At 44.5% G+C, this 25,588-nt stretch overlaps 2 protein-coding genes and 1 long non-coding RNA gene across 3 annotated transcripts; 1 reads left to right on the top strand and 2 right to left on the bottom strand.

The window, feature by feature from the left end:
- Nucleotides 1-289: 289 nt before the first annotated feature.
- On the bottom strand, nucleotides 290-12,783 carry znf628 (zinc finger protein 628). The gene is made up of 8 exons (XM_058053655.1): nucleotides 11,763-12,783; nucleotides 11,604-11,676; nucleotides 8,554-9,480; nucleotides 8,267-8,437; nucleotides 6,318-6,651; nucleotides 6,003-6,157; nucleotides 3,138-3,380; nucleotides 290-2,353 (listed from the first exon to the last, which is right to left on the bottom strand). Exons 1-8 carry the CDS (start codon nucleotides 12,128-12,130, stop codon nucleotides 596-598), a joined length of 4,029 nt encoding a protein of 1,342 aa, XP_057909638.1. The 5' UTR covers nucleotides 12,131-12,783; the 3' UTR covers nucleotides 290-595.
- On the top strand, nucleotides 12,215-25,356 carry LOC131105497 (uncharacterized). The gene is made up of 3 exons (XR_009119946.1): nucleotides 12,215-12,315; nucleotides 24,342-24,572; nucleotides 24,635-25,356. It is a non-coding gene; the product is annotated as an uncharacterized LOC131105497 (long non-coding RNA).
- il11a (interleukin 11a) lies at nucleotides 13,883-25,310 on the bottom strand. The gene is made up of 5 exons (XM_058053656.1): nucleotides 25,011-25,310; nucleotides 24,294-24,451; nucleotides 17,227-17,322; nucleotides 16,940-17,101; nucleotides 13,883-15,907 (listed from the first exon to the last, which is right to left on the bottom strand). Exons 1-5 carry the CDS (start codon nucleotides 25,015-25,017, stop codon nucleotides 15,728-15,730), a joined length of 603 nt encoding a protein of 200 aa, XP_057909639.1. The 5' UTR covers nucleotides 25,018-25,310; the 3' UTR covers nucleotides 13,883-15,727.
- Nucleotides 25,357-25,588: the final 232 nt, after the last annotated feature.

The raw sequence follows: 25,588 nt of genomic DNA, 5'->3' as shown, positions 1-25,588 counted from the left end.
GCATTTATTGTTATTATCCCCCTACACACACATACAAATATGGGGAAAATACGAAAATACGGTAGTCTTAATATGGGGAACTAAAACATATATGCAAGTTTTAGTCCCCCGTACTATATGTGTGTGTGTATACATATATACACACACACATATGTATATATATATATATGTATATACACACACACACACATATATATATATTATATATATATATATATATATATATATATATATAACACACATCTGCAAATGTTGGCGGGTATGTGACAGAAGGAATGACGAAGGATGAAGAGATTTATTAATAAGCTCCTATTAACAATTGTGAACAAAAGTAATCATTTACATATACATAAAAACAAAAAAATAATTCAAAGCAATTTCAAACAAATACACTTGCCTCTGACAGTGTCATGTCAACTAATATATTAGAGACTATTGAAAAGTTCATGCCCAGCCAATTTGAATGTATAACATTTCTAATTAGTGGCACCGTGGCATTACAACAGTTGTTTCCCCAACTGCATGAATGCATCAGAACCAGGACACCTTCAACTGAAAGTAAAGTGCTAGCATGCCCAAGCCCACAACATGGAACTCATATTTCAGTAAGAGACGTGCATCTCTTGGGTATCGCTCCATTTCCTGTGTGCTCTTCTGCTGTCTGCAATGGCGTACCGCCATTTTCCTTTGCCGACTTCTCCGTGATGTCCTCGTTTTCACCTTCAAGCCTGCCCTGGGAGGTGCCCGCAGGGACCCTTTCTTCTATTAAGTTACTGGTGCTCACTTCAATGATGACGATTTCTTCCCCGCCCTCCAGCTGAAAGATACTTCTGGTGCCTCCCGTGTTGCTGCCACCTGCACCATCCTCTCCCATCATCCCCCCCTCACTTTCTATCAGCGCTATCATCTGCATTCCCTCCTCGGTGTCCTGCTCCATCTTGCTCTCGTCACTGACCTCGAACACCACGCCTGGTCTGGCCTGGCTGGACATGCTGTTGTCATGCTCTTGGTCAAAAGGCCCTTGCTCTCCGGGATGGCTCTCCTGGTTCTGGGTGTGAAAATGGAAGACAAAGGACCCTCCCTGGCCCTCTGCTTCTCCTGTTTGGCCATGGCCAGGCTTATCTCCACCCCACTCCTGCAGGAGGGACATCATGCCTTCTTTATCTCCCTCTTTGTCTGCACCTACTTTAGCGTCTGCCTTGAACTGCAGCACCAGGGACTTCCCCTCCCCGCCCGCCTCTTCGGAGGAGCCCCCTTCCTCAAAGTGTAACATGTATGACTCCTCTCTCTCATTGACGTTCAAATCCTCCTTGGCATGTTCTTCATTTTCAAAACATAAGACAAACTGCTTCTCGGTCCTCGCTGATGTCATCTCCGGCTTATTGTTGGAAGCGAGAGGACAGGCTGGTGTGGCTTCCGATGCTACACTGGTGGAAGACGAGAGGCTTTGGAGAGTAGTGTCAGATGCAATGGTTGCAGAAGATGGGACAGAAGATGGGGCGGGAGCGGTAGCCTGTGACACGCCGCTCGGGGTACAGTTTATATCTGTGCTTTTCTGAAGAGACGCTTTTGGTTTGCGTCCCCGTCTGCCCCTCGCTATGTGCTTGCGCTTCCCCAGTATAGGCCTGCGAAGCAACGAATTAGCTGGAATGGTGTGTGTCGGCATGGTGACGGGAGAGCTTGTGCTCTTATTATTGCTGGTGATGACGATGCGGGTTTGCTGGTGCTGGACCTGAGTGTGGTTGTTGAACGCTTGCAGGGTGTGAAGCACGGGGACGCCTGGAGGCTCCGGGGCAGACGGAGGGTTATTGGTTGTCGGGATCAGAATCAAATTTGACTGAGAGCCGCTGGTGGACGGACACTGCAGCAGCAAGAAGTTTTGGGGCTGGGATGGAGGCGGTGGTGGCGGTGGAGGGGCCGGCGGTGGTGGCGATGACAGCGGGATGAGCTGCAAGCCGCTGGCCGTCTGAATCATGAAATAGTTCTGAGAGGTGTTTGGGGGGATGTTGAGAGCCGGCTGGGACACGATCAGGCTCCCACTATTGCCCGACGCTTCAAGGGTGATGGGGTTTAGAAGCGTGGTGGTGGTGGTAACCCCGCCAACGCTGGCTTTCACCGCCACGCCGTCTTGAGACACGCCCTCGGGGCAGGGCAGCGGGAGAGAGCTGCTGTGCGTCCGTATGTGCCTCTGCAAGTACGAATGCATGACAAACTCTTTGCTGCAGTACGGGCATTTGAAGTCCTTTTGCGGGGAATGCGTGCGAAGGTGGAGCTGCAGGTTGGAGGAGTGTGTGAAGCTCTTGCTGCAGTGCGAGCACTGGAAGGGTCTCTCACCAGAGTGGGTGCGCTCGTGCTGTGGGGGCACGGAGACAAAACACATGATGACAATTGTTCAAAACACAGCAATAAGCAATGTGACAGAAGTGAAACATGTATGCTTTAGAGTAGTCAGTGTGCATCTTGTACAGCGGTAAGAGACCAGTTGTGGGCAAACTGCAGCCTGCGAACCACATCGGGCCGTCTAAGTGTCTTAATCTGGCCCACTGAGCATATTCAAAATCCTTTTATTTAAATTTGTATCTATTTTTTTAAAACCTTTAACATCGGAGCTGTATCCGATAACACAAACACAACACGTCAACAAACTACACCATACGTGCATACAAAGAAATACCTACGCACAATGCCCATGCCAAAAAGACAAGGCATTTTGCCGTTTTTGTTGCATTTTTGCTTGATTGTAAAATATATTGAGGACGTAGTCAGGGAGGGACGTTAACATACTCTTGATGCCTATGTTTTATAGTTCATACAGTAGCTCATATTGTTGTTGCCTATGGACTACCCTGCATGCCTTGTGGGCACTTGTTAATAACAGTTTGTTACAAGTTATATTTACCGCTTAGCTGCTGTTTATCACCCGCGTAGTAGCAGTAGTAGTGATGTGTTTACTTGCTATGGATGTGTTGTGTTTTGGTTTTGTTGCACTGTGACTAAGTACATATGTTGTTCTCTTTGATGACTACCCATGTATGGGTGGTCTTACTATGTGCTGTAAATGACTGAATATCTGCTAACACAAGATAGTACATGTCATAGTGAACTAGAGACACCCTGACTTTGTGAAGGGTGCTTACCTGTTTGAGGTTGGACGTCTGCGAGAATGACTTGGAGCAGATGGTGCAGATGTGAGGCCGCAGCCCCGAGTGCATCTGACTGTGTCTGCGCAGGCAGCTGGTGTTCTTAAAGGACTTGCCGCACTCCTTGCACACGTAGGGTCTCTCGCCCGTGTGCTGCCGCAAGTGGTACTGGTAATGGGAGCTCCACTTGAAGGTGAGAGCACAGTGGGTGCACTGGAATGCTCGCACACCTGTGTGGACCTGGATAAGATGTACATACATAAATGTTCTGCTCAAATTGGACAAATGGGATTCTTTCATATTTCAATTATCTTTGGGATCTATAAACAATAAAACACTATTGAAACATTAGCTCTTGGCTGAGAATAATGGCGGAGCCCTGCTTTTAGTCGCGGTTCCAATCCCGGAGCACCAGCGAATGGCGAAAAACCAGAGTTATTGATATGGCTAAAAAAATGTGACGTTTTGACACCCGGCTCACTCATCAGATTTAAGCCCTAAATAAGTCAAACATCGCTTGAATGAATGAATGACTGTTTGACTACAGCCTATTACTAGTAAAAAAAAATACATACATGTACAGTTGTGGCCAAAAGTTTACAGCCCCCTGCAGGATTTAAGATTTTTTGGCCTTTTCTCAGAAAATATGAATGATAAAACAAAAACCTTTCTGTCACTCATGGTTAGTGGTTGTGTGAAGACATTTATTGAAAATTTTCTTACGCCTTTTAAATCATAATGACAACAGAAACTTCAAAAATGACCCTGTCCAAAAGTTTACACTTCCTAGTTTTTAATACCTTGTATTTCCCCCTTTAACATCAATGACGGCTTGAAGTCTTTTGTGGTCGTTGTGGATGAGGGTCTTTATTTTCTCGGATGGTAAAACTGCCCATTCGTCTTGGCAAAAAGCCCCCAGGTCCTGGAAATTCTTGGCCTGTCTTGCATGAACTGCACGTTTGAGATCTCCCCAGAGTGGCTCAATGATATGGAGGTCAGAAGACGGAGATGGCCAATTTAAAACCTTGACTTTCTTCTGCTGTAGCCAATGACAGGTTGATTTGTCCTTGCGTTTTGGATCATTGTCATGTTGGAACATCCAAGAACGTCCCGTGCGCAGCTTCTGGGCTGATGAGTGTAGATTTTCTTCCAGTATTTTCTGATAACATTCATGCAGTCATCCCTCCATTAATTTTGACCAATTTTCCTGTGCCTTTGTAGCTCCAAAACAGACTCCTCTCCAAATTTAACGTTTATGGTTGTGGCCAAAAAGTTCAATTTTGGTCTCATCACTCAAAATGACTTTGTTCCAAATGTTTTGAGGCTTGTCCCTGTGCTGTTTGGCGTATTGTAAGCAGGATATTTTCTGGTATTTGCATAGAAATGACTTTCTTCTAGCGTCCCGCCCATTCAGTTTCTTCAAGTGTCTCCTCATTGTGGATTTGGAAACAGCCATCCCAATTTTTTTCTGAGAGGCCTGTGTTTCAGATGAAGTTATCTGAGGGTTTTTCTTTGCATCTCGAACAATGTTCCTTGCAGCTGGTGCAAAATTGTTAGTCGGTCTGCCTGACTGTGGTTTGGTTTCAACAGAATCCCTTCTCTCCACTTCTTGATTGGAGTTCTAACACTGCTTAGTGGCATCTTCAAATCCTTGAATAGAGTTCTAACAATGCTGACTGGCCTCTTCAATTCCTTGGATGTCTTTTTATGTCCTTTTCCTGTTTTATACAATTGGATTACCTTGTTTCACAGATCCTTTGACAATTCTTTTGCTTTCCCCATGACACAGAAACCAGAAGCTTCAATGCAGCTCTAAGCTTTTCTACACACACATTGATTCCAAGCTCATACATCACATCACAGGTGAGGATGGTTACCTTCAGGGACCATTCAAAGCCATTTGTGTCAACTTGTGTTCATGTTATCAGGCCAAAACCACGAGGGAGTCTAAACTTTTGGACAGAGTCATTTTTCAAGTTTCTGTTTGCCATTATGATTTAAAAGGAGTAAATTTTTTCACTAAATGTCTTCACACAACCACTAACCATGAGTGACAGAAAGGTTTTTGTTTTATCATTCATATTTTCTGAGAAAAGGCCAAAAAAATCTTAAATTCTGCAGGGGGCTGTAAACTTTTGGGCACAACTGTATATTTAAGAAAATGATGTATTTTTTGCCCAAATTAAGCCTTTCCAAACATAAACTGTACTAAAATACAAATACGATATGAGCCATTAAACCAACATTCAATTTGTGAATGTAGTATTCTACATTGGTCACCAGGTGTCAGTAATTGTCCGGTGAAACAAACACCAGACTTCATTGTCAGGCTTTTATTGCAGGTTTAAATGTTCTCACAAAAGGCATAATAATAATATAATCATCATGGGTTTTTAAAACACGTTATGTTTATGAATGAGTTCGGGTGAATGAGAGGTGTAGTGTGGTTTTTGTGGAACAAAACGCCCATTTTCAAAACAACAGCAAACACTGCAGAGCGGTGAATGATCAGGAATCCATCCACTTTCTATGCCGCTTATCCACACTAGGGTATGAGTATGCTGGAGCCTATCCCAGCTGGGATATCCCAGGAGGCAGGATACACCCTGGACTGGTCTCCAGCCAATCACAGGGCACATATAGACAAGCAACCATTCACACTCACATTCATACCTATGGACAATTTGGAGTTGCCAATTAACATGCAAACTCCACACAGAGATGTCCAAGCGGAGAATCGAACCTAGTTCTTTCCGATCTCCTCTATATGCTAACCACTCTTCCACTGTGCGGCCTGCTCAGGAATCCACTGTACACTATTTTAAGTATGTCTTTTGGTTTTCTCCTGCACGGATGTCTTACCCTTTGGTGTATAGAGAGCAGCGAGGACCTTTTGAAACTCTTTCCGCACTCGGTGCAGCGGTAAGGTCTCTCGCCAGTGTGATCCCTCATGTGGTATTTGAGCCCCGACGAGCCTTTGAAGGCTTTTCCGCACTCTGAACAGCGATACGGCCTCTCTGTGTGAAAGAATCACAAAGCAGAATGGGAGATTCCCAGAGAAGCTGGAATGTATTCAATTCCAATAGACTGACTGGCCTGACCATTAGATACACCTGAATTCCACCAAGAAACCTGTTACTGCGTTTAACTGCACCATTAGAAAAATGAGGCGCTTACCTCCAGCCGTAGCGGTCTTGCCAGTGTTGGCCCTTTTGGAGTTTTTCACCGGTTTAGCAAGTGCTTCTTCCTGGTCCTCGCTGGTGGCTGTGACGCCGGCGTGGATCTCCCTCTTATTTCCCTGCTTGTCAGCCTGGCCGGGAGGGGATGGAAGCGGGAGAGACAAGGAGAGGGAAGGGGGGCACACGATCTCTGCCTCGGCTTCGGCCAGGAGACGCTGCTCGGGGGTGTGGGAGTGCTGGTGGGTGAGAAGCGAGGACAGGAGCGGGAAGGAGCGGTCGCAGGCAGAACAGCTGAACTGGGAACGGGACTGGGAGTGGGAGAGGGAGTGCATCTAGGGATGAGGCACACAAACAGAGGTATTCCAGGATGGTCAATAAACTGCTGGACTGATTCTATAAACAACATAGCACTTTTGTACCTTTACTTACATTTATTTGTGGTGAGCCACCACAAACACATTTAGATCCACACAGATAGTACATTTCTATATACCATGGCACATGAACATACACGTGTAGCATGTAGCAACTATTCAAACAGAAGATGGCATCCCAACTTTGCTTTGAATTTGGTAAAAGACAACGCAGATCATAGCATTGCCGGCTTAGCAACTCAAAAAAGCGTATATTTTCCGACAATTTTGGAGACAAATATGAAGGAACACATCATTCTTCCTCTTCCTCGTTCCCCCACTCCAGTGTTTTAAAAAAAATTGTATGCCCACATAAAAACACATTCACCGACTGTCATGCATGTTTTTGGCCAATCAAAAGTCTGAAAAAGATAAGACAGCTGACTTTGTTGTGCATATGTTACCATACACACGGGCACTGCAATTTTGGGGAAATGTGATGGCCATGGCCAGCACATAGAGGAAATAGGGTAGTCAGAGGGTGTGTGTGCATTGGAGGGCATCACTCTCATTGCAAGATGGACATACTAGCTTCCTACGGCACCTATGGCTGTACAGCAGGAGAAGTTGCTCACAGTGGCCGGACAAGGGGCATTAATGTCGGATATGCTATGCTGCTGTGCGTCCACGGAGGTGGGGAGGACTTCTTAGGACTTCTTCCTATGGGTTTTGCATGCTGTCTGCGGGATGAAACTCAAATGTCTTTGTAGAAAGGGGCGTAATGAAAGTAAGTACATTTACTTGTATTCACTTACAAGGCAGCACATCCAATATGGCAGCTACGTTGACGTACGTACACTTGGCGCTGAATGTGGGATCTCTTCCTGTTTCCCAGTGTGCTTTGCTGTACTGGTGGTGTACTTGGTTAATAAGCTCCATGTTAAATAGTTGTTGGATATTCTGCATTATTTGTTGATGGTGTCCTATCTCTTGTTATCTACTTATCACATCGCTTTTGTAGCACGTTCTGTAACACACAGTAAGTAACAACGGTACATTGATTAACCTGTCCACGATTTCTTTGCAGCTGGTAAGCTGCTTGTGAACTCTGATACTGCTCTGCTTGCTTAAGTAGTGTTGTTGCTTTACCAAAAACGTTTATGCGGCACAGTGCAAAGTACTAACCGCCTTTTGCTGCAATCTCCACAAATGCAATGTACGTGTGTGCTACATCAGTTCTCATTGGAAGATCACAATTTTTAGATTTAGATTTTTAGGCTGATATCGGGCCAGTAATTATTGGTGAGCCCTAATTATATATATTGCATCTCAGCTTTGTCATGGCATATTATCAAAATCAACTCCCATTCTTGCTGTTGTTTTCCTTTTTATTTTGAACTTGTATGTACTTTTATTTTAACTCACTTCTTAAATCATCTTTTTAAATTTTCATCAATATTAAGACTTTATTCCCATCATATTATATCTATTCCCTCAACGTTTCAAAAATAAAAACAATCTTGTAAAATTACAGCTGGGTGTTTAGGTTGCAGATAGGTTGCAGTCCTGTGGTAAACACACAGATTTTACTCACCAGTGACATGTGTCTATTGAGGCCTCCGCTGGTCTTGAAGGACTTATTGCAGTAGCCGCACAACAGCCCAGCCCATGTGGTTGGGACTTCAGGCTGAACCACCTCAGAGCTCTGAGTCACCTTGCTGAAGCTCTGCAGAAGGTCAAGCTGGGCCTGGGTGGTGCCTACACTCTGAAGACAGACCAAGGGAAGTCATGCACATTATTAATTGCACTATGACAGGGGTCAAATCGCATGGGATACCTCCAAACTGATGAAGAGGTCCCCTTAAGCTAATCAACACTCACCGGGTTGTTTCCGTCCGCAAGTCCCAGTAACACTTCTGTGGTGTGTCCACTTTCTGCTGCTGTGGTTGTCTCCACCACCTCCTCAAAGTCTGCCAACAGGTGGCTGGCCCCCACCAAGCTGTCCCCTTCCTGCACCCCCGCCGCCGGGGCTCCCATTTCCCCGCCAGAGGCGTGTTCCTCGGGAGACGCGTGTATGGCCTGGTGCTCCTCCAGGTCGGTGCGCGTGGCGAAGGTGTGGTTGCAGCTGCCACAGCTGTACAGCAACAGGCTAGCACCAGATTCCATGCTCAGACGGACCTCCGTGCCGATTGGCCTGGATGCGCACTCGGTTGCCCCCGAGGGGGCGAGGGCGAGCAGATTTGGATTCTGACCGGACGAAGTGGTGGACAAGAACACTTCTTCCACGCCCACCCCGACTCCGTCGGTGCCCTCCTGGCTCACATATCCCACCATGGCGGTCAGCATAGATGACGCCTCTTCCTCGGATGCCACCACCACCTCCACCACACCGCTCCTCCTCCCCGCATCCTCGCCACTCTTTCCCTCCTTCCCTCCTGCACTTGCGTTGATGGAGTGAGAGTTCTTGTGTAGTGCCAGGTTGGACGAATGCGTGAAGCTGCGTCCGCACTCGTCGCACACATAGGGCCTCTCGCCCGTGTGAATCCTCATGTGCTGCCTCAGGTTGGTGGACTGAGTGAAGGACTTGTTGCACTCGGAGCAGGTGTATGGCTTAAGACCCAGGTGGACGTTCTTGTGTCGCCGGAGACTGCTGGAGTTCTTGAAGGCCTTGGGACAAGTGTCGCACGGGTACGGGCACTCCCCAGTGTGCTGGCGCAGGTGGTACTGGTAGTGGGAACTCCATTTAAACGTCAGGGGGCAGTATGGACACAAGAAAGTCCTTACTCCTGTGTGGACACTCTGATGGACCTTTTGTTGGAGGACAGGCAGAAAAATCAACATTTGAAAGCTATGGCGCTGTACAACCCTGCATTGGGGCAGATGGTATTATTGATCTAAATGCCCTTACATGCTAAACAGATATGTTCTGCCAGGGAGCACCCAAGGCGCGATGGGGCAGACCCCGAGCCGCAGAGAATGAGGACTGCTAAGGGACAAGAACACCCCCCCCCCCCAACTGACAACAGTGAGGCAGACAAAAGAGTGGGCGAGGGGGAAAGCCAGCACACGAGCAGACCAGTAACAAGGCAATCCCCCACTGAGCACCAGGCGACACCTGGCGCATAACAAATCGCTAGAGGAAATCTCCACCCAGGCCCCCGGTCCCCATGAGTAAGACCAAGCCCCACCACAACACACAGCCCCCCCCCCAGCAGGCACATCACAGTGCAGCAACCTCGAGCCGTCACCGAGGCATGCAAGCCACCGGTAGCACAGGCCCCACTGCCCGGAGACTGCACAAGACTCATGACACGCATGTGCAGTAAATCCGTCATCTCAGTGTTTCCTCTACCTTTTATCAGGGCTGCGACAATTATTCGTAGATACACACACCTTTCAAAATTGAAGCCGCTATCTTGTGTAGGTTGGGTGGAAAAGTCACTTGTTTGTTCGCACCGATCATGCCATGAACGCCATTGGAGAAATGCCTTTTTTTTCCATTTACATGTTTTTATTATTGCGTGACTAAATGACTACTGGTGTCATTGGCTTAAAAGGATAGTTCGGATGGTGTTGGACACCCCCATAAGCAGTGAAGTCCATCAACTGTGACTCACTCCCCACTCCGTGTTCTGGTCGGTTTTTGGGTGCTGAGGAAAGTAGTTCCAGCTAGTTGCTGGGGACAACTTGGGGACAAGTAAAGAGTTTGGCTTCTCAAAACTATGCGTTAAAAAGCATAATACATGCTGGGCGGCATGCCCAGCCGGGAAAAAACCCCTGGGTAGACCTAGGACATGCTGGAGGGATTATATCTCACAGCTAGCCTGGGAACGCCTTGGTGTCCTCCCGGTGGAGCTGGAGGAGGTGGCTGGGGACCGAGAAGTCTGGGCTGACCTTCGGGTTGTTGGTCACCTCCCTGAGTAAGGCCCTTCTCCCCAATCACTCAGCTTAGATGGCCGGCCATCTCTAGGAAGAATCCTGGTGGTTTCAAACTTCTTCCACTTACGGATGACAGGGCCACTGTGCTCATTGCAACCTTCAAAATAGCAGAGATTTTTCTGTATCCTTCCCCAGCCTTGTGCCTCGAGACAATCCTGTCCAGGAGATCTACTGACAATTCCTTTGTCTTCATTCTTGGTTTTTGGTTTGACATGCACTGTGCACACCGTGGGACCTTACATGGACAGGTGTGTGCCTTTCTACATCATGTCCAATCAACTGACTTTATCACAGGTGGACTCGAATGAAGCTACTGAAACATCTCCAGGATGATCAGTGGAAACAGAATGCACTTGAGCTCAAATTTGAGCTTCACGGCAAAAACAACAAGAAAAATTTGAAAAAAATGTTTTCACGTTGTCACTATGGGGTGTTGTGTGTAGAATTTTTGAGAAAAATATGAATTTAATCAATTTTGCAATAAAGCTGTGACATAAACAAAAATGAAGCGCTGTGGATATGAATGCACTGTATTTAACTGAAATGGCTGATCCCAACAACCAATGATTTATAAAAGAAAACCTTGAAAATTATCATCAGCGGAGCCCATACTTTTTCATACCACTGTACTACCATTGTACACTCAAGGAACGAACGACAATATGAAGTCATTAAAAACTATTTAAAAATAAGAAACATTAAAAAAGATACAGTATTGTACTTACTCATTGTATGAAATCAAAAGGCACCAAAAAAACACGAGTGAACATCTGGTCTAACAAGCGCGCTTTCCGTAGCCGGCGAGGATACTCGCCGCAGTGCCTACCGTAATCAGTATGAGCGTCACTTTGAAAACTGGATCAGTATCTCTGCCGCAGCGGATTCAGTTGGAGTTTTTGAAAATCTCCACACTACAGTTTTTACAACACACAAAAATACTAAAACCTGAGCGTTCTTGTGTTGGACCTGAGGTTCCATACTTGAGAGCCCACCTGGAGAAGCGAGGAGCGTTTGAATGCTTTGCCACAATCCTGGCATTTGTACGGCTTCTCCCCCGAGTGAGACCTGCAACACAAGTCATTTTTAAACAGATGCCAAGGTCATAAAAGGTCATAGTCGCCAGCAACTACTTTCAATGACAAGCTCTGTACCTTTGATGATAGAGCAGTGCAGAGGAGCCCTTGAAGGCCTTGGGGCAGAGGTTGCAGCGGTAGGGTCTCTCGTTGTTGTGGCTCCTCTGGTGGTGCGTGAGCCGGGACGACCACCTGAAGGTCTTGCCACATTCCAGACACTGGAAAGGATGCTCGGACTGCTGAGCTGACTCCGAGGACGTCACCATGTCCAGTACCACTTCCTCCACCCTGTCCACTACGCCCTTGTTTCCCTCCAGCAGCTCCCCCCTCTCCCGGTCATCCTCCTCCCCCGAGGCAAGAAGTGATGGGAAAGGGGAAAGGGATACTGAGGACTGAGGCGCTAAGAGCTCTGCTTGGACAACCAGAGTGGCTACTGAGTTAGCCATGGGGAGATAGTACTGGTGACAGGTGAGGGTATGCTGATCAGTTTTAGAGCCTTATTTCAGTCTGTAATCTTCTCTCCATCTTTTGTTGGGTTACTGTTCTATTCCTTCCTGGCAGCCACCGGAAACAGTCCGGCTCAAGTCAAAGGTGACGTGGGAGAAAAACACAGCGTCACTATTTACTCGAGGTAAGGACGCCCCCTCGCTTATTTTTCTCCCTGTATTGCAAGCTTTAATTCCTCACCGTCTCTCTGCCTAGTTGCCATTTCTTATCAATCCGCACTGCGGTGTTTGCTAGCAACAGCACAAGCATCAGCTACCATGAAACAATTTGTCCTCACCTAACACCTTAAAAGCAAGCTAACTGTGAAAATAAACATACCAAACCTGCTCGGCATTTTACAGTAAACGGTGCTGGCCTTGCGTCTACCCGCGTCTCAAACTGAAGAATGACCTAACAGTGATAGACAAAAACTACGATGCATTAAAAGCGGACCTCGCCGCTTATCTTTATAAGTCGTTTGAAAAGGATATTCATGATTAATATGAGAATGAGATGCATACCGCAGTGCTAATCCACACAACCTTAACAATAAACACAGTACAGACTAACATCCTCCACCCGATGCCGCCTGCTAAGAACGACGACAGCGATTGGCTGTTTACAGGAAATGATAAACTCTTCCTATTGGATGTCCACTTCCCACAGCATGTTTGTCACGTTTTCGATCTCTTAAATGTCAATTCATTATGACTGCGTAGCTGTTTGAAGCGCGATTAAACTATTTCATTGTAATTTACACTTTTTAAATGAAAATGTAAAACTTTTTGTCCACGTTTCAGAATAAAATATGGCGTTTTGTTTTTTTCGCTCTACGGCGCAAAGTCCCCTGGGAAATGTAGTGTTCCATACCGGTAAACGTATATATTTTTAACGTTTTTATTTAATCGTATCCAATTAAAAGCAAAATGGGTAAAAACTATCACAGTTACAGAATGTAAAAAGTACTGAAGTGCGAATTATATCTAAGGTTTTGTCTCAAATTATTCATTAATTCATTCATTTTCTACCGCTTATCCTCACGAGGGTCGCGTGGGGTGCTGGAGCCTATGCCAGCTGTCTTTGGGCGAGAGGCGGGGTGTCTCAAATTATGTTAAATCTAAATCCAAATAGCGACCATAACTCAGGGGTTGGGGAATATTTAAAAAAATCAAAATAAACACAACTAAACGTGTTGATTTTTAATCAAGACTAGCAATTTCAGAATGCAAGTCTCTGAATGTGTTCTTCTGAAACGAGCCAATAATAAATAAATATACTCCACTCCTAAACGTGATCAAACGTCCACACGTGAGGTGGATGAAGCAAGTTTTGAAGGGGGTGGTTGCTGCTGGACCTCCGCCTTATGTTTAATTATAAGGTAAAAAAAAAAAATACAATAGTAATTGCTCAAAAATAAAACACATTTAATTGTTAAAATTATATCATATTCATTATATTGCAGACCAAAGCCTCAAACATGCTATTTCACTTATAAAATATGATATAAAAAGGAGGGAATAAAAGGAGCCACAGGTTCCCTGCCATAACTTCATGCTTTCTATCTTTAGAGGCTTTCATCATCACACAACATCCTTCCAGTGTGTCAAGGTAGGGTTTTACTTTGAAGAATGGACTCTTGTGAAGTCCAGAAAAGAAGAAGAACATGAATAAGTTGCAGTCATTTATAAAAAGGCCAAACGTGTTCTTTTTGCACATTCTGTAGTATTTATTTCACCAAGGCACGGATTTCACATTGAGGCCAATCAGTGTTTGGAAGAGGCATCTCGATGTTACAATAATTTAAACATTATAATTGTAGTAGATAGGAATACAAACTGTATAAAAGTATAAAAAGATAGGAGACTTGCTCCCTTGCAGCACAAAAATAAATAGTTCCACCAAGTGACTTAAATAAATAGCCAATACTGTAACAAATACTAGATAGGAATGAACAAAAACATGATAGTGACAAAATTGGTCGTCTGAATTATATTGTAGAAGACAACATCATACGCAAAAGCACTGTACAAGCATTTACATTCATGTACAATTATGTACACCTTACAAACACGAGTGTCACAATACATAGTATTTTAAGACTTTTAGTAGGGATGCACGATATCAAACCCATACCGATAACGCTCTGCTTCTCAAGACCGATATGATACTGATAACCAAAAGATGACTTGTTAATATTTACTTTTTGAAAATGTAGATGTAAGTGTAGTTTGTGTACACCTGGAGGTAAGAAGGACTGGAACAAATTAAGATTAGACCAAAGTGCACCTGATGATTGTTCTAATGAATAATCATGAGATGACTACTAGCACATCACTACCATCAGGAGAAGTGGAGAATGATGGGGGAGGAGTCACCTGCTGTGGCCCAGGAAGGTTACAGAGTATTCGGACACACACTCCGAGAAGCCGGTGTGACGCCACAGAGGTCTCTGGCAAACAAGTGAGTTTAGGGGAAGTTATGACGGGCCATTAACGTCACAGGCAAGAGAAAAAAGGAGCACTTGATTTGCTCATTGGAGTGTCATTGGAGCATTTGTTTCTTATTGGAGCTATTTGGAATATAGTTATCAGATAGTGTCAGAATTCACTCATATCGGATGGATAATTATCGTGCACCCCTAACTTTTAGTGTTTAACTTTTAAAAAATCTTTATTTTAAAACTCCCAAAACATATTATAAAAATCAGCCATCTCTACATCCAAGAGGCTGATCCTACAAGTCTGTGCAAAGAATCTAATCAGGACCATCAGTGCTCAGCAGCAGCGCCCATACAAGCCACTTGACCACATTAGAGATGCTTCCCATGCAAAGAAACAGCCATTTAAACACGGAAACACCGTTTCTGCTACTAAAAAGCCTGCACTTGTCTTCATCACGCCTCCATGTTGACTTTTGCAGAGTACTGAGACAGCTGCTTCTCAACTGGTTTGGCCACGGAGGCCCCACCATCACTTGTCAATGAAAAGTGACCACGGTTTATATTGACGACGGTTAGGCCGCTGGCCCGACAGGTGCATTAGGGGACATCGGGTCATCACGTTATTTTTAGCAGCAACTCACCGACCCACCAGGTGAGGATCATTGAGTTAGATGAAAGCTGCACTCACTTGAAGGGCACTGCTGTGTGACAAATTGCAAAAAAAAACCCAAAACTAAACGTGACTGTGTCAAATCTACTGGAAGAATAAAATAAAATAGTCAGTGAAAGAAGAAGACAGGAAGCGCTACCTTAGGCACAAGGAAAAAGGATTCACGTCAATAAAGAAACAAAGATGAGAGTGACACACAACTTCAAATAAATAACATTAAATAAAGGACTGACAGTCAATAAATAAATAAATAGATAAATAACATGGTCAGGGTTGAGGAAATAAGGTTGAACTGCAGAAGGGTGTCCTAGTCGCTCTACAGCGTATGCTCTTTGGCTCGCTGATGATGTTTATACCTCTGGGGTCTCTTGGTTCACTTTTCTGCCCGAGGCAGGGCCCCTGTCTGCGTGTCCTCTCGCTCTGCCGCCGCTCACGTTGACCAAGTCATCATTGAACTGCAGAGGTTTTGGTCTTGAGGCTGATGAAGGCTCTGTATGCCCAATCGCAGAAGAGCTTGAAGTGCTGGAGGAGCTCCTGGCTTGACTGCAGCACGTCAAACTGGTAGGAGAGCTCTGGGGGCAGGGAGGGGGGAGCCGGGGTCAGCTTCGGCGCTTGAACCCTCAGCATCTGTCGGCACATCAAGCATCGATTAGAACAACCTGCTTTTCACCGTGGGCCGCTAAGCAGTTATGGCTGAAACTGGGAACTTTACAGGCATTGTCTGAGACAGCTATAACAAAGGGGGGCTGACGGGAGCTTTGGCCTTGGGTATGTGGAGGGGTCAGGGGTCAGGAAGGCAGAAGTGAGAGGGGCTAGCTTGCAGTGCTAATCTGTTTGTGCTCAACTGCTTCTTTTGCTGCCACGTTATAAATAAAAGCTTGACTGTCATTTTATTCACAAACGCAAAAAACACGCAATGATGATACGGTGATAAAATAAGTGTAAAATATAAATAGAAGAAACAGAATTTAAGAAAAAAACAAAAGGGAACTTGAGGGAAAAAATGAAAGGGATTTCACATTGTCTTACTCTTCTAATTAGTTCCACGTGGGCGGGTGTGTGGACATCTGGTGGACATCTGGCAACATGTGGTCTGGGCCTATGGTTCGTTAATGATTGATGACGTCAGTGTCCGGGTTGCATCTCTAATTAGTGCTTGCTCAGAAAACAGCGACAGCCATGGCTGTAGGTGACCTCCTGCTTGGCAAGGTCGATGGGTTGGAAAGAAAATTGGCATCCACGCTGTCCCGGATGAGTAAATAGTTGCATCAGGACGGGAACAGATCACAGGCTGAAAATGATGCCGTACTCAAGGAGCAAGGAACCATTGTACCAAAGAATAGAAGAAGGACGCATAAGTCCGTCTTCCGCCTGCTTGTCTAGACCGATGAGGAAGCGGAATTACTTCTCGATTCATTTGAGAGAACATAAGAGGAGAATGTCAGCTGGGAAGTCATGTCCGTCCAAATATTTATATATTATCTCGCCTTGTCGTCAAAGCTCACGTCTGCTCACGTGACGTCAGCATTTTAGCCATCATACGCAAACCGCAAGCCGGCATTTTCAGGTTTTGTTACTAAGGAAGCCATTTTGGGAAAATAGTTTCAGGTGCTTCTGTGTGGATGAATAAAGCTGATAAAGTGAAAAGCTGGGGGGTACCTGATGGTGCAGCAGGTTGATGAGCGACTTCATCTCCTTGATCACTTCCACCAGCTTGGGCAGCGCGGGGTGGTGGTGCTTCTTGGAGACCTTGTTCAGCCACTCAAAGTGGTGCTCGTACAGCTTCAGGTCGGCATGGAGCTGAGAGAGTGTTGGCTTGAGCTTTTGGAAAAGGACAAAAAAGCACCAGAGACTAAGCATGGGTGTGGTAAGATGTGCTGTAACCAAAACAAGGCCTCTCGCTTTCTCTCCCTCTCTCGGAGGAAGAAACCCCATCAGAGCATTACCTGAAGGTTGTGGAGATCATTGGCCGATCTGTTGCTCATTTCTGGCAGAGACCTGAACCTGTGGGGTTCCACGTCAGAGTCGAAAGCATGCGCCCTCTGAAGGGGGAAAAGCAGTGGGTCAGTGTGAAAGTATGAGACGGGTTTCCTGCGCTTTCAGACAGTAGCGCTGACTTGACTTGAGGGACGTGCGGTGTACGGGTTCGGCGTGAGTTCACCCGCACCCCCCCCCCCCCCCCCACCCATGTCAAGAACGAGGAACAAAATGATCCCACTAGCCACAGGATGTTTTCTGCACACAACAAGGCACTCCAAGAACGACAGCACACAACTGAAGGGAAACTCCAGGGGCGCTATAAAAAGATGCAATGACGCAATGCTGCCCACTGCCCGGCTCCGGGCTGGGTTGTCATCCACGTCTGGGCTTGCTTACAGCGCCTGCGGTTCCCATCTGCGCCGCCAGAGGGGGCGCAACAATGTGAATGCAGGTCTATGGGGGCACTTGGAGCAGGACAATTGAGCAAAAAGCAAGCTAATGAATGTGAATACATGGACATGAGTCATTTCCATCCACTAGATGAGAGGAACATAACAACATTAAGGTGATTAGGGAAATGCTTTCCTGCAAACATGTTGTTTCCTTAGCCTGTTTTGCTGTCTGCTTGTTTGTGTGTTGATGGTTTTTTGCTGTCTAGCGTCATAAAAGCTCACTTATGTTTTGTCTCTGCTGCTTTTGTCCTCTACCAGGTACACACACACCAGCTCCATGATCTCTTCATCTCTTGTGGTTTTCAGCTCCGTCTTTCTCAGCCTTTTAATCCTCCCTCTGTCGCTCTCTCTCCCCACTGCGGCCCATGACCTCACCCGGCAAAACTGAGCGTCCAGCCTCTTTCTTCCTGAATGCAAATGCAAGAATGTGATAAATCTTTTTTTGATTTTTATAAAGTCCCTCTGCTGTAGCGACCAGAAGTAAAAACACTAAACACCACACCGACACAACCTCGACTATTTCCAGAAACCTCAACTCACACACGCCGCACCGCAAAAATGCACACATACAAATGTATCTTTGCCATCGTACAGACACACTTGCCACATTTACACCGTTTTTGTCACATAAACTTATGTCAACTCCTATATGTACTGTATACACACCACGCTTTTTAAAGCATGAGTCTCATTGCTCTTCTTGCCGGGACTTTCCACGGATTCCTATTCTATTTATCTTTCCAAACGATGTCCTCTTTTTAGCAAAATTCCACACAATAAGAAAAAAGCCAGTCTTCCATGCGAGGGAACAGGGTCTAATACTGTCCCCCCAACACACCTTCATGGCTTTTTCCTTCACATATGTCATTTAAAGTGGACCTATTATGCTCATTCAGTTGTGGACTCCTATAGAGCAGCTACACACCATAACCCGCGCAGAAAACATTCTAGATCTTCCAGAAATTGCACCTACTCCAGCTATATTTCCTTGGATTTGTGCTTCCCTGTTTTTCAGTTTTAATTTATTCCACCCATGGCTCACCTCTGGGCACACCCACTCCGCTGTGATTGGTCACATGCCCAAAGTGCTTCCTAACTACAGACGAACCCCACTTTTTAATATGGTGGTTATAGGAGTTGATAATGAATAAAAAACTTTGGAGGGAAATGGGTTTATTTGACAGCCACGCCCATATAAGGAAGTCCGCTCCTCTGTGACGTCACAAAGGGGCAGTTTTTTCCAAGCCTAACTTCTTTCAGGGCTCACTTCTAAATGCGCAAACCTCATTATCTAAAACTTTGGCATGGTCTAACACCAGAGTACAACATTCTAACTACATTTATAGGTCAGAAAAGTGGAAAAAGTACAATAGGTCCCCTTTAACAAGAAAACTAAAAAACAGCAGAAATGGAAAAACTTGTCAAAACTTGAAAAGAAACACATTTAGGAGGATAAAGTTCTAACATTAAAGAAACATTTTTTTTCAAGTCATAATGTTAGAAGAAACAAGCAAAACAACAAATAAAATTGTGATATTTGGAAAATTAGGCTGCGGAAAAACTTGTAATGTTATGAGAATAAAGCCAAAATATTCTGGTAATAAAGTTAATATATAAAAAGGAAACAAGAGTAAAATAATAAAAATAACATCATTTTAGTCGGATAATGTTGAACCATTAAAGAAAAAATTGTTAAAGAAAAAGTTGTTATGTTATGAGAAACAAACAATGAATAAAGTTGGGGAAAAAAGTTATAATCTTATGAGAAGTCCAAATATTCTCATAAGAAGTCCAAATATTAGGAGAAAAAAAATTATGAGAATCTGAATATAATAATGTCATATTAATAGCATAGAAATATTAAAAAAAAAAAGACAAAAGATGTTCATTTTTTGAAAGCCAAGCTAAATAAAATAAAATAATTTTTTTTCTTTTTTAGGGAAAAAGTGCAAATATTATGGGAGTGATTTGTCAACATTTCCATCCTTGCTGGAAAAACCTTTGGACACTCCAAACCAACTGGAGGTCATCAAAACAAACGTCTCCCCCACTCATGGTGGCGCCACAAATAGCCTTGTGGGCTTTACAGCACCTGTACCTTCTTCAGAAACAAACTATTGTGGTAGTTAGAGCATATTAATATATTTTTATGATCTTCTAAATACACTTTTTCACACGATCAGAGCCTTCCAGACATGAAATAGCACCCCTATAGACAGCCATTACCCAATATACTAGACATAATAGTATAATAAGAGGGGCCGGACAGGAAGTGATATCGGGAATTCAGTTTCAGCTTGGTGTGGGCCGTTTTGGGCATTATTGTGCCTGTTGTGACATCACTCAGTTGCTGTTTTTCAACCAATCTTGCTCAAATTTTACACACATGCTACTCAGCCCTCTAAAGGTGTGTCCCCCAAAATAAATTACTTATTACTCCGCTGAAATCAACATTTCAAGACAGCTCCACTCACATCTTTGCGTTGTGTTGGATGCGCGCCAGATCGCCCCGTCACTCATTCCCCCTCCCCTTATTAACCATCAGAAATAAGCCAACACGCAGGGCAGACTTTGTGGAAACTGAGAAAGTGACTCATTAGATAACTAATAATTGACAACAACTAAAAACAACGATTAATATAAAGTCTTATTGACAGCCAGATGCTGTGTTTAATGTAACTGTCAAGAACAAAAGACGTGTCCCACGCGGTGGTGTAAGTGGTGAATGATGCACACGGTGGCCTCAGATGCCCAGTCCAGTTCTGTGCATTTAAAGACAATGAGAGGCATTCATTTGATTAGTTTAGATTACACTCGACTGTGTTAAATTCTCTCACGCCTGATTTCTCTCTCCCTCTTTCCCACTTGCACTAATGGCTTGGCTGCGCCTGTGCCTGGTCTATATAAGGGTCAACTTTGGAGTCAACACAGTCGGGGTGCACGTTTGAAACCTTGTTTTACTTGGGCTATCAGATGATTAAGAATTTAAACGAAAATTATCACAGTTGTCAAATTATTTCATCATGATTAATCACCACTTGCAACTGTGTAAAATGTGCCCTTTTACTGTAGTTGATGAAGAAAAAGACATGATTTGTATTTGTAGACATTTGTATGTATTAAGAGCTCCAAATCACGCTTAACTGTGATCTCTTCATAGCAACACAAGATTGGAATCACAATGTAACCGGGTTATTAGGAGCCCTGAGGGGTTGCATTCAAAGAAACCACGTCATTTTTGAAATATGACTCTCAGTTTTGAGCGTAGCTGTATTTTCTGGGATTTCTGAGCATACTTAAAGGTATAATTCAGATTTTTTTGACATGAAGTTGTATGACACCCCCATAAGCAGTGATGTCCGTCAACAGCGACTCACTCCCCACTCCTTGTCCTGAGCCGAGTTCTGGTCGGAATTCGGAGCTGAGGAAAGTAGTTCCAGCTAGCTGCTGGGGACAGTTAAGTAAAGTGTTTGGCTTCTCAAAACAATATGCGTTCAAAAGCGTAATACATTTGCATCACAAAAATGCCTACTAATAAAAAATCTGATCTCACAAATCGCTCTGTGTTATTTCTCAGCTCCAAAATCCGACCAGAAGTCTGCTCAAGACACAAAGGTGGGGAGTGAGCCACTGTTGTCATACAACTTCATGTCAAAAAATCCCAACTATACTTTTAGTGGCAGATAAGTATATCCACTTATTGTTTGTCTTTGTCTTTCTGTTTATTTGACATGCATAGTAAAGATGTTGTCAGTGAATGCATCTGGTGGATGTTGAGTGATATGATAAGCTATCTGTGCAGTTACATAGTGGGTTCAAGGACCATCCAACAAAGTGGAACTAAAGGCCATTGGCATTAAACATGCAAAACTGTGGGATTTCTAACAGTAATATTATTTTTTGAATAAAATTGATATCCTTACGGCCGCATGGTGGCCATTTGGTTAGCATGGAGGTAAGAAGGTGATCGGTAAGAAGTGGGTTTGATTCTCTGTTTGGGCATCTCTGTGTGGAGTTTGCATGTTCTCCCCGTGCATGCGTGGTTTTTCTCCGGGTACTCCGGTTTCTTCCCACATTCCAAAAACATGCTAGGTTAATTGGCCACTCCAAATTGTCCATAGGTATGAATGTGAGTGTGCATGGTTGTTTGTCTATATGTGCCCTGTGATTGGCTGGCGACCAGTCCCGCCTCTCGTCCGAAGTCAGCTGGGATAGGTTCCAGCATACCCCTGCAACCCTAGTGAAGATAAGGGGTATAGAAAATGGATGGATATCCTTTACATGAAATGTGATGTTTGTTGATGCGTGTCCGATCGTTTACCAGAAAGAGATTTACATTCCTACTTGTTATGGAGAAAAGTCGTATTTCTGTCTGTGATCAAGAGTGATTCAGAGTTAACCATGGACAAAATGTGATTAATCACGAAAAAATAGCCTTCATTTTCACCCCTTTGTGTGTAGCGCGTCAAGAGTGAAGAAGAACAGTTAGCTTGCACATTATGGGATGTCCTCACTTTGTCACCATACACAATCAAGACTAGAGAGAGTATGCGTCTATTTTTAGCGTTATCTCTCAAACAAAAGCGTTTGGGGTTTTGCATGATGCAAAACTAGAATGTGGATCAGTCATGTGAAACCAAAGATACGAACCCCATTTGTTTTCACCTGATCCAAAGCAGTTCTGATTTCCCTACCTACACCTCCAGCCATAGACGTGTTGCACTTCCAGCGTCTGGCCGCAGAAGGCAAACATGTTTTCATGTAAACATCTGACGTTTGTTGTCATTTCAGGGCTGGAATGCGTCCTGGCTGCAGGGAGAAATGTTGGCATGCTTTTCAGAACTTTGTTTTTTGTAGCCCATTGACGTGGAGTTTTGCAAGTCAGGTGACAAAGCGGAGAGGTTGCTGAGTCAGGCCTGTCATGCTTTCTGGTTCGGTGTGAGGTCACTCAGTGGAAAAGCCCGCACATGGACTCCGGCCAGGCTGTCATCAGTTCAATCAGCTTAAGTCTGACGGCAGCTGATGAATGCCTGCAAACCTTTGCTCTCATTAGTGCTGGAATTCATGCGTTTAGCTAGGTCAGCTGCATCACAAGCATTGGTGATGAAGGCTATGTTTACATGACAGCAACCTTGTACCAGTGACAAATCCAGCGAGAATGCTGTCATGTGCATGCCACCCCCACTCGTTGGCGATGGCACTACATTAAATTCATTAATTTAATTTCAAATAATATGAATTCAATTAATGAGTTTAATTGTGAATAATACATAATAATGTGATTAATACACATTCATTTAGCCACCTGAATCAGCAGCGCCGTGGTGTTTGAAAAGTGCAATGGTTTTCCCAAAGACCTCTATGGCTTCCTGTCGGCTGCTCGTAACATATGCCCGAATACAGTCCACCTTGCTGGGCCACAGCAGGTGGCTCCTCCCCCCCATATTCTGCTTCTCCTGATAGTAGTCATGTGCTAGTAGACATGTCAGGATATTTGATTAGGACTAATCAACAGTTACTCTTGGCCACGTCCTCATTTGTTCCAGCCCTTCTTACCTCCAGGTGTACACAAACTACACATTTAAAAGTCATCATTTTGGTCTTGAGTCTTTGGGCAGTGTTAAAAGATATTAAAAGATATTGTACATTTGTAGTCCAAAATGTTGTGTATATTTTTTGAGCAGGTATAACATATTATTTTGCCTATAGTCAGCATGAAAATGTCTGGATGAAGTAAAATACAAATACAGTATAAGGCATTGAGAACATGTGCAGTATCCTACACTGGTCACTAGGTGTCAGTAATGTTCGCTGAGGAAGAAACTTCGAGCGAGATTGGTGGAAACGACTGTGAAAGAAAACATCTTTGTATTTGGCAACTAGTCGTCCATAAGTCTGATGAGTATAAAAGTGTATTCCACATATGCTGGCATTACATTTTCCACAACATTCCTATCAGTGTCAGGACAACCCATGGTGTAACTCTTCTACTGCTGCACACAAAACACTTGCTGTAACTTTAAGGTGTTCAGTAGAATCACCTGCAACTTTGGTACACAACATTGCAGTAAAACGTGTGTGTCAAATTTGAGCAAGATTGGTTGAGAAAACCATCTATACAGAATCCTTTGCTTGCATTTCCCCAGCTTCTTTAGGTCTCTGGCTTTTTGCCGGTGTCTGGAAGTTTTGGTGTGTTTTTGAGTAGGAGAAAATGTGAGTATCAAAGCAGGGCCCAATAAGCTTTCCATTTTTATACTTGCAGTCTTTAGTGGAATTAGTTTGGACACCCCGAGTGTTAACGGTAAATGTTCAGCTTCTTTTATTGCTGAAATTTTACCCCGTTTCCTTAAGTCTCCAGCTTTGTTGTGATGTTTACAAAATTTGCTATGTGTTTGGTATGTTTAAGACCTCAGAATGAATGAACATGTGAAAAGTGTCAAAGTCGCGCCCCACAAGCTTTCTTTTCGTGGTCCCCCATGGTGTCAACACAGGTCTAAACGGCACAGTCTTGAGCAATGCACCTGACACCCCGGTCCTAATCTCATGAACCAATGACACATGAACCAATGGCTTGCACTTACCAGCAGTTCCTGGGTGAGCTTCATGAGATTTTTGGTCTGATTGGACAGCTTGTCCATGTCACCGGGCCGCCGCTGAGGCATCGGGGAGGCAGACATGAAGACAGGCAGCTGGGCCAACAGCAGCGACAAGAGCAGAGACGAGGAGGAGTCCAGCAGCACTGCGGCAGGAGAAGAGGAAGAAAACGGAAGCAATTAGCGGTGGAAGCGCCGTCATCTGGCCGTAATGATGATGACCTCAGGCCACGGCTGTCAACTCCGGGGAAGATATTGCAGCATAATGTAAACAATAACTCCAGACTTGGCTGGTGCAGCGTTTTGCTGACAGATTGCTGTTTTTACAGGCAGATCATGAAAGACATCAGCATCACTCCTGGACGGGGAAGAAGCAGCGCCATGAATGCTGCTGATTGTCACACCTGCAAGTGGATAGGTGCATGTGTTGCTGCTATAAATTATATAGCAGAGCGGCACGGGGGCCAAGTCAGACTCTACAAAACAGTCAGCTCATTCATTCTTTCTGCCTTTCAACTTCAAATACAAACCCGTGTAAAGTATTAAAAAAAGGGGTTGGACCACAGCAGTGCTTGATAATTACAGGTGGACCGCAAGGCCAAATAACACACCGGGATAATTTCAGGACAGCAACGCACTCACACACACACACACACACACACAAAGAAACAAAGGTTTCATACTGGAACGCAGCCACTTACGTACATTTCATATTGGTTGAAATCCAACACAACCCCCAATCAGCAGGCAAAATCAATAAATATGAAACTCCAGTCAGTGTTATCCTTGTCAGTCAAAATGAGGAGCAAAATGTGTCCAGAGAAGACAAGTAGAAGTGAAAAAACTTTTTCTGTTCTTTTCTGTTTTTTTCTGCGTGTGGAGCAAAGTAGTGAGATGACTTTATGGAAGGTTAGAGAGACACTTGGATAGAGTGGAGGTATATAGACAGACGCACAGACGGAAAGAGAAAATGCAGAGAGCGAAGGGATGCGATGTGTGCTAAGTCCCAATTTTTGCAAGTGAAGTGTTTAGGCTTGTTTAAAACTTCCTTTATAAAGACGTCGGGCCTATGACACATCGGCAGTGACTCACTTCATTCATAAAAACACACACACACACACACTCTCTCTCTTTTTCTCTCCCCTCCCTTCTCTCTCTCCTGCCCCCTCTCTCTCTTTGCGAAACTTGCAAAAAAAACCTTCCCTTGTGTTTTTTTTCCCTTGTTTTCTTTGCTCTATCACTTTCTCCCCTCCCGTCCCATCCCGTTCCCTGTCCCGTCATAT

Source organism: Doryrhamphus excisus, chromosome 17, assembly GCF_030265055.1.
Source record: "Doryrhamphus excisus isolate RoL2022-K1 chromosome 17, RoL_Dexc_1.0, whole genome shotgun sequence".
In the NCBI taxonomy this organism is placed as follows: domain Eukaryota; kingdom Metazoa; phylum Chordata; class Actinopteri; order Syngnathiformes; family Syngnathidae; genus Doryrhamphus; species Doryrhamphus excisus.
Note: the sequence above shows the minus strand (reverse complement) of the source record. Positions and strands in the feature narration are given on the sequence as shown.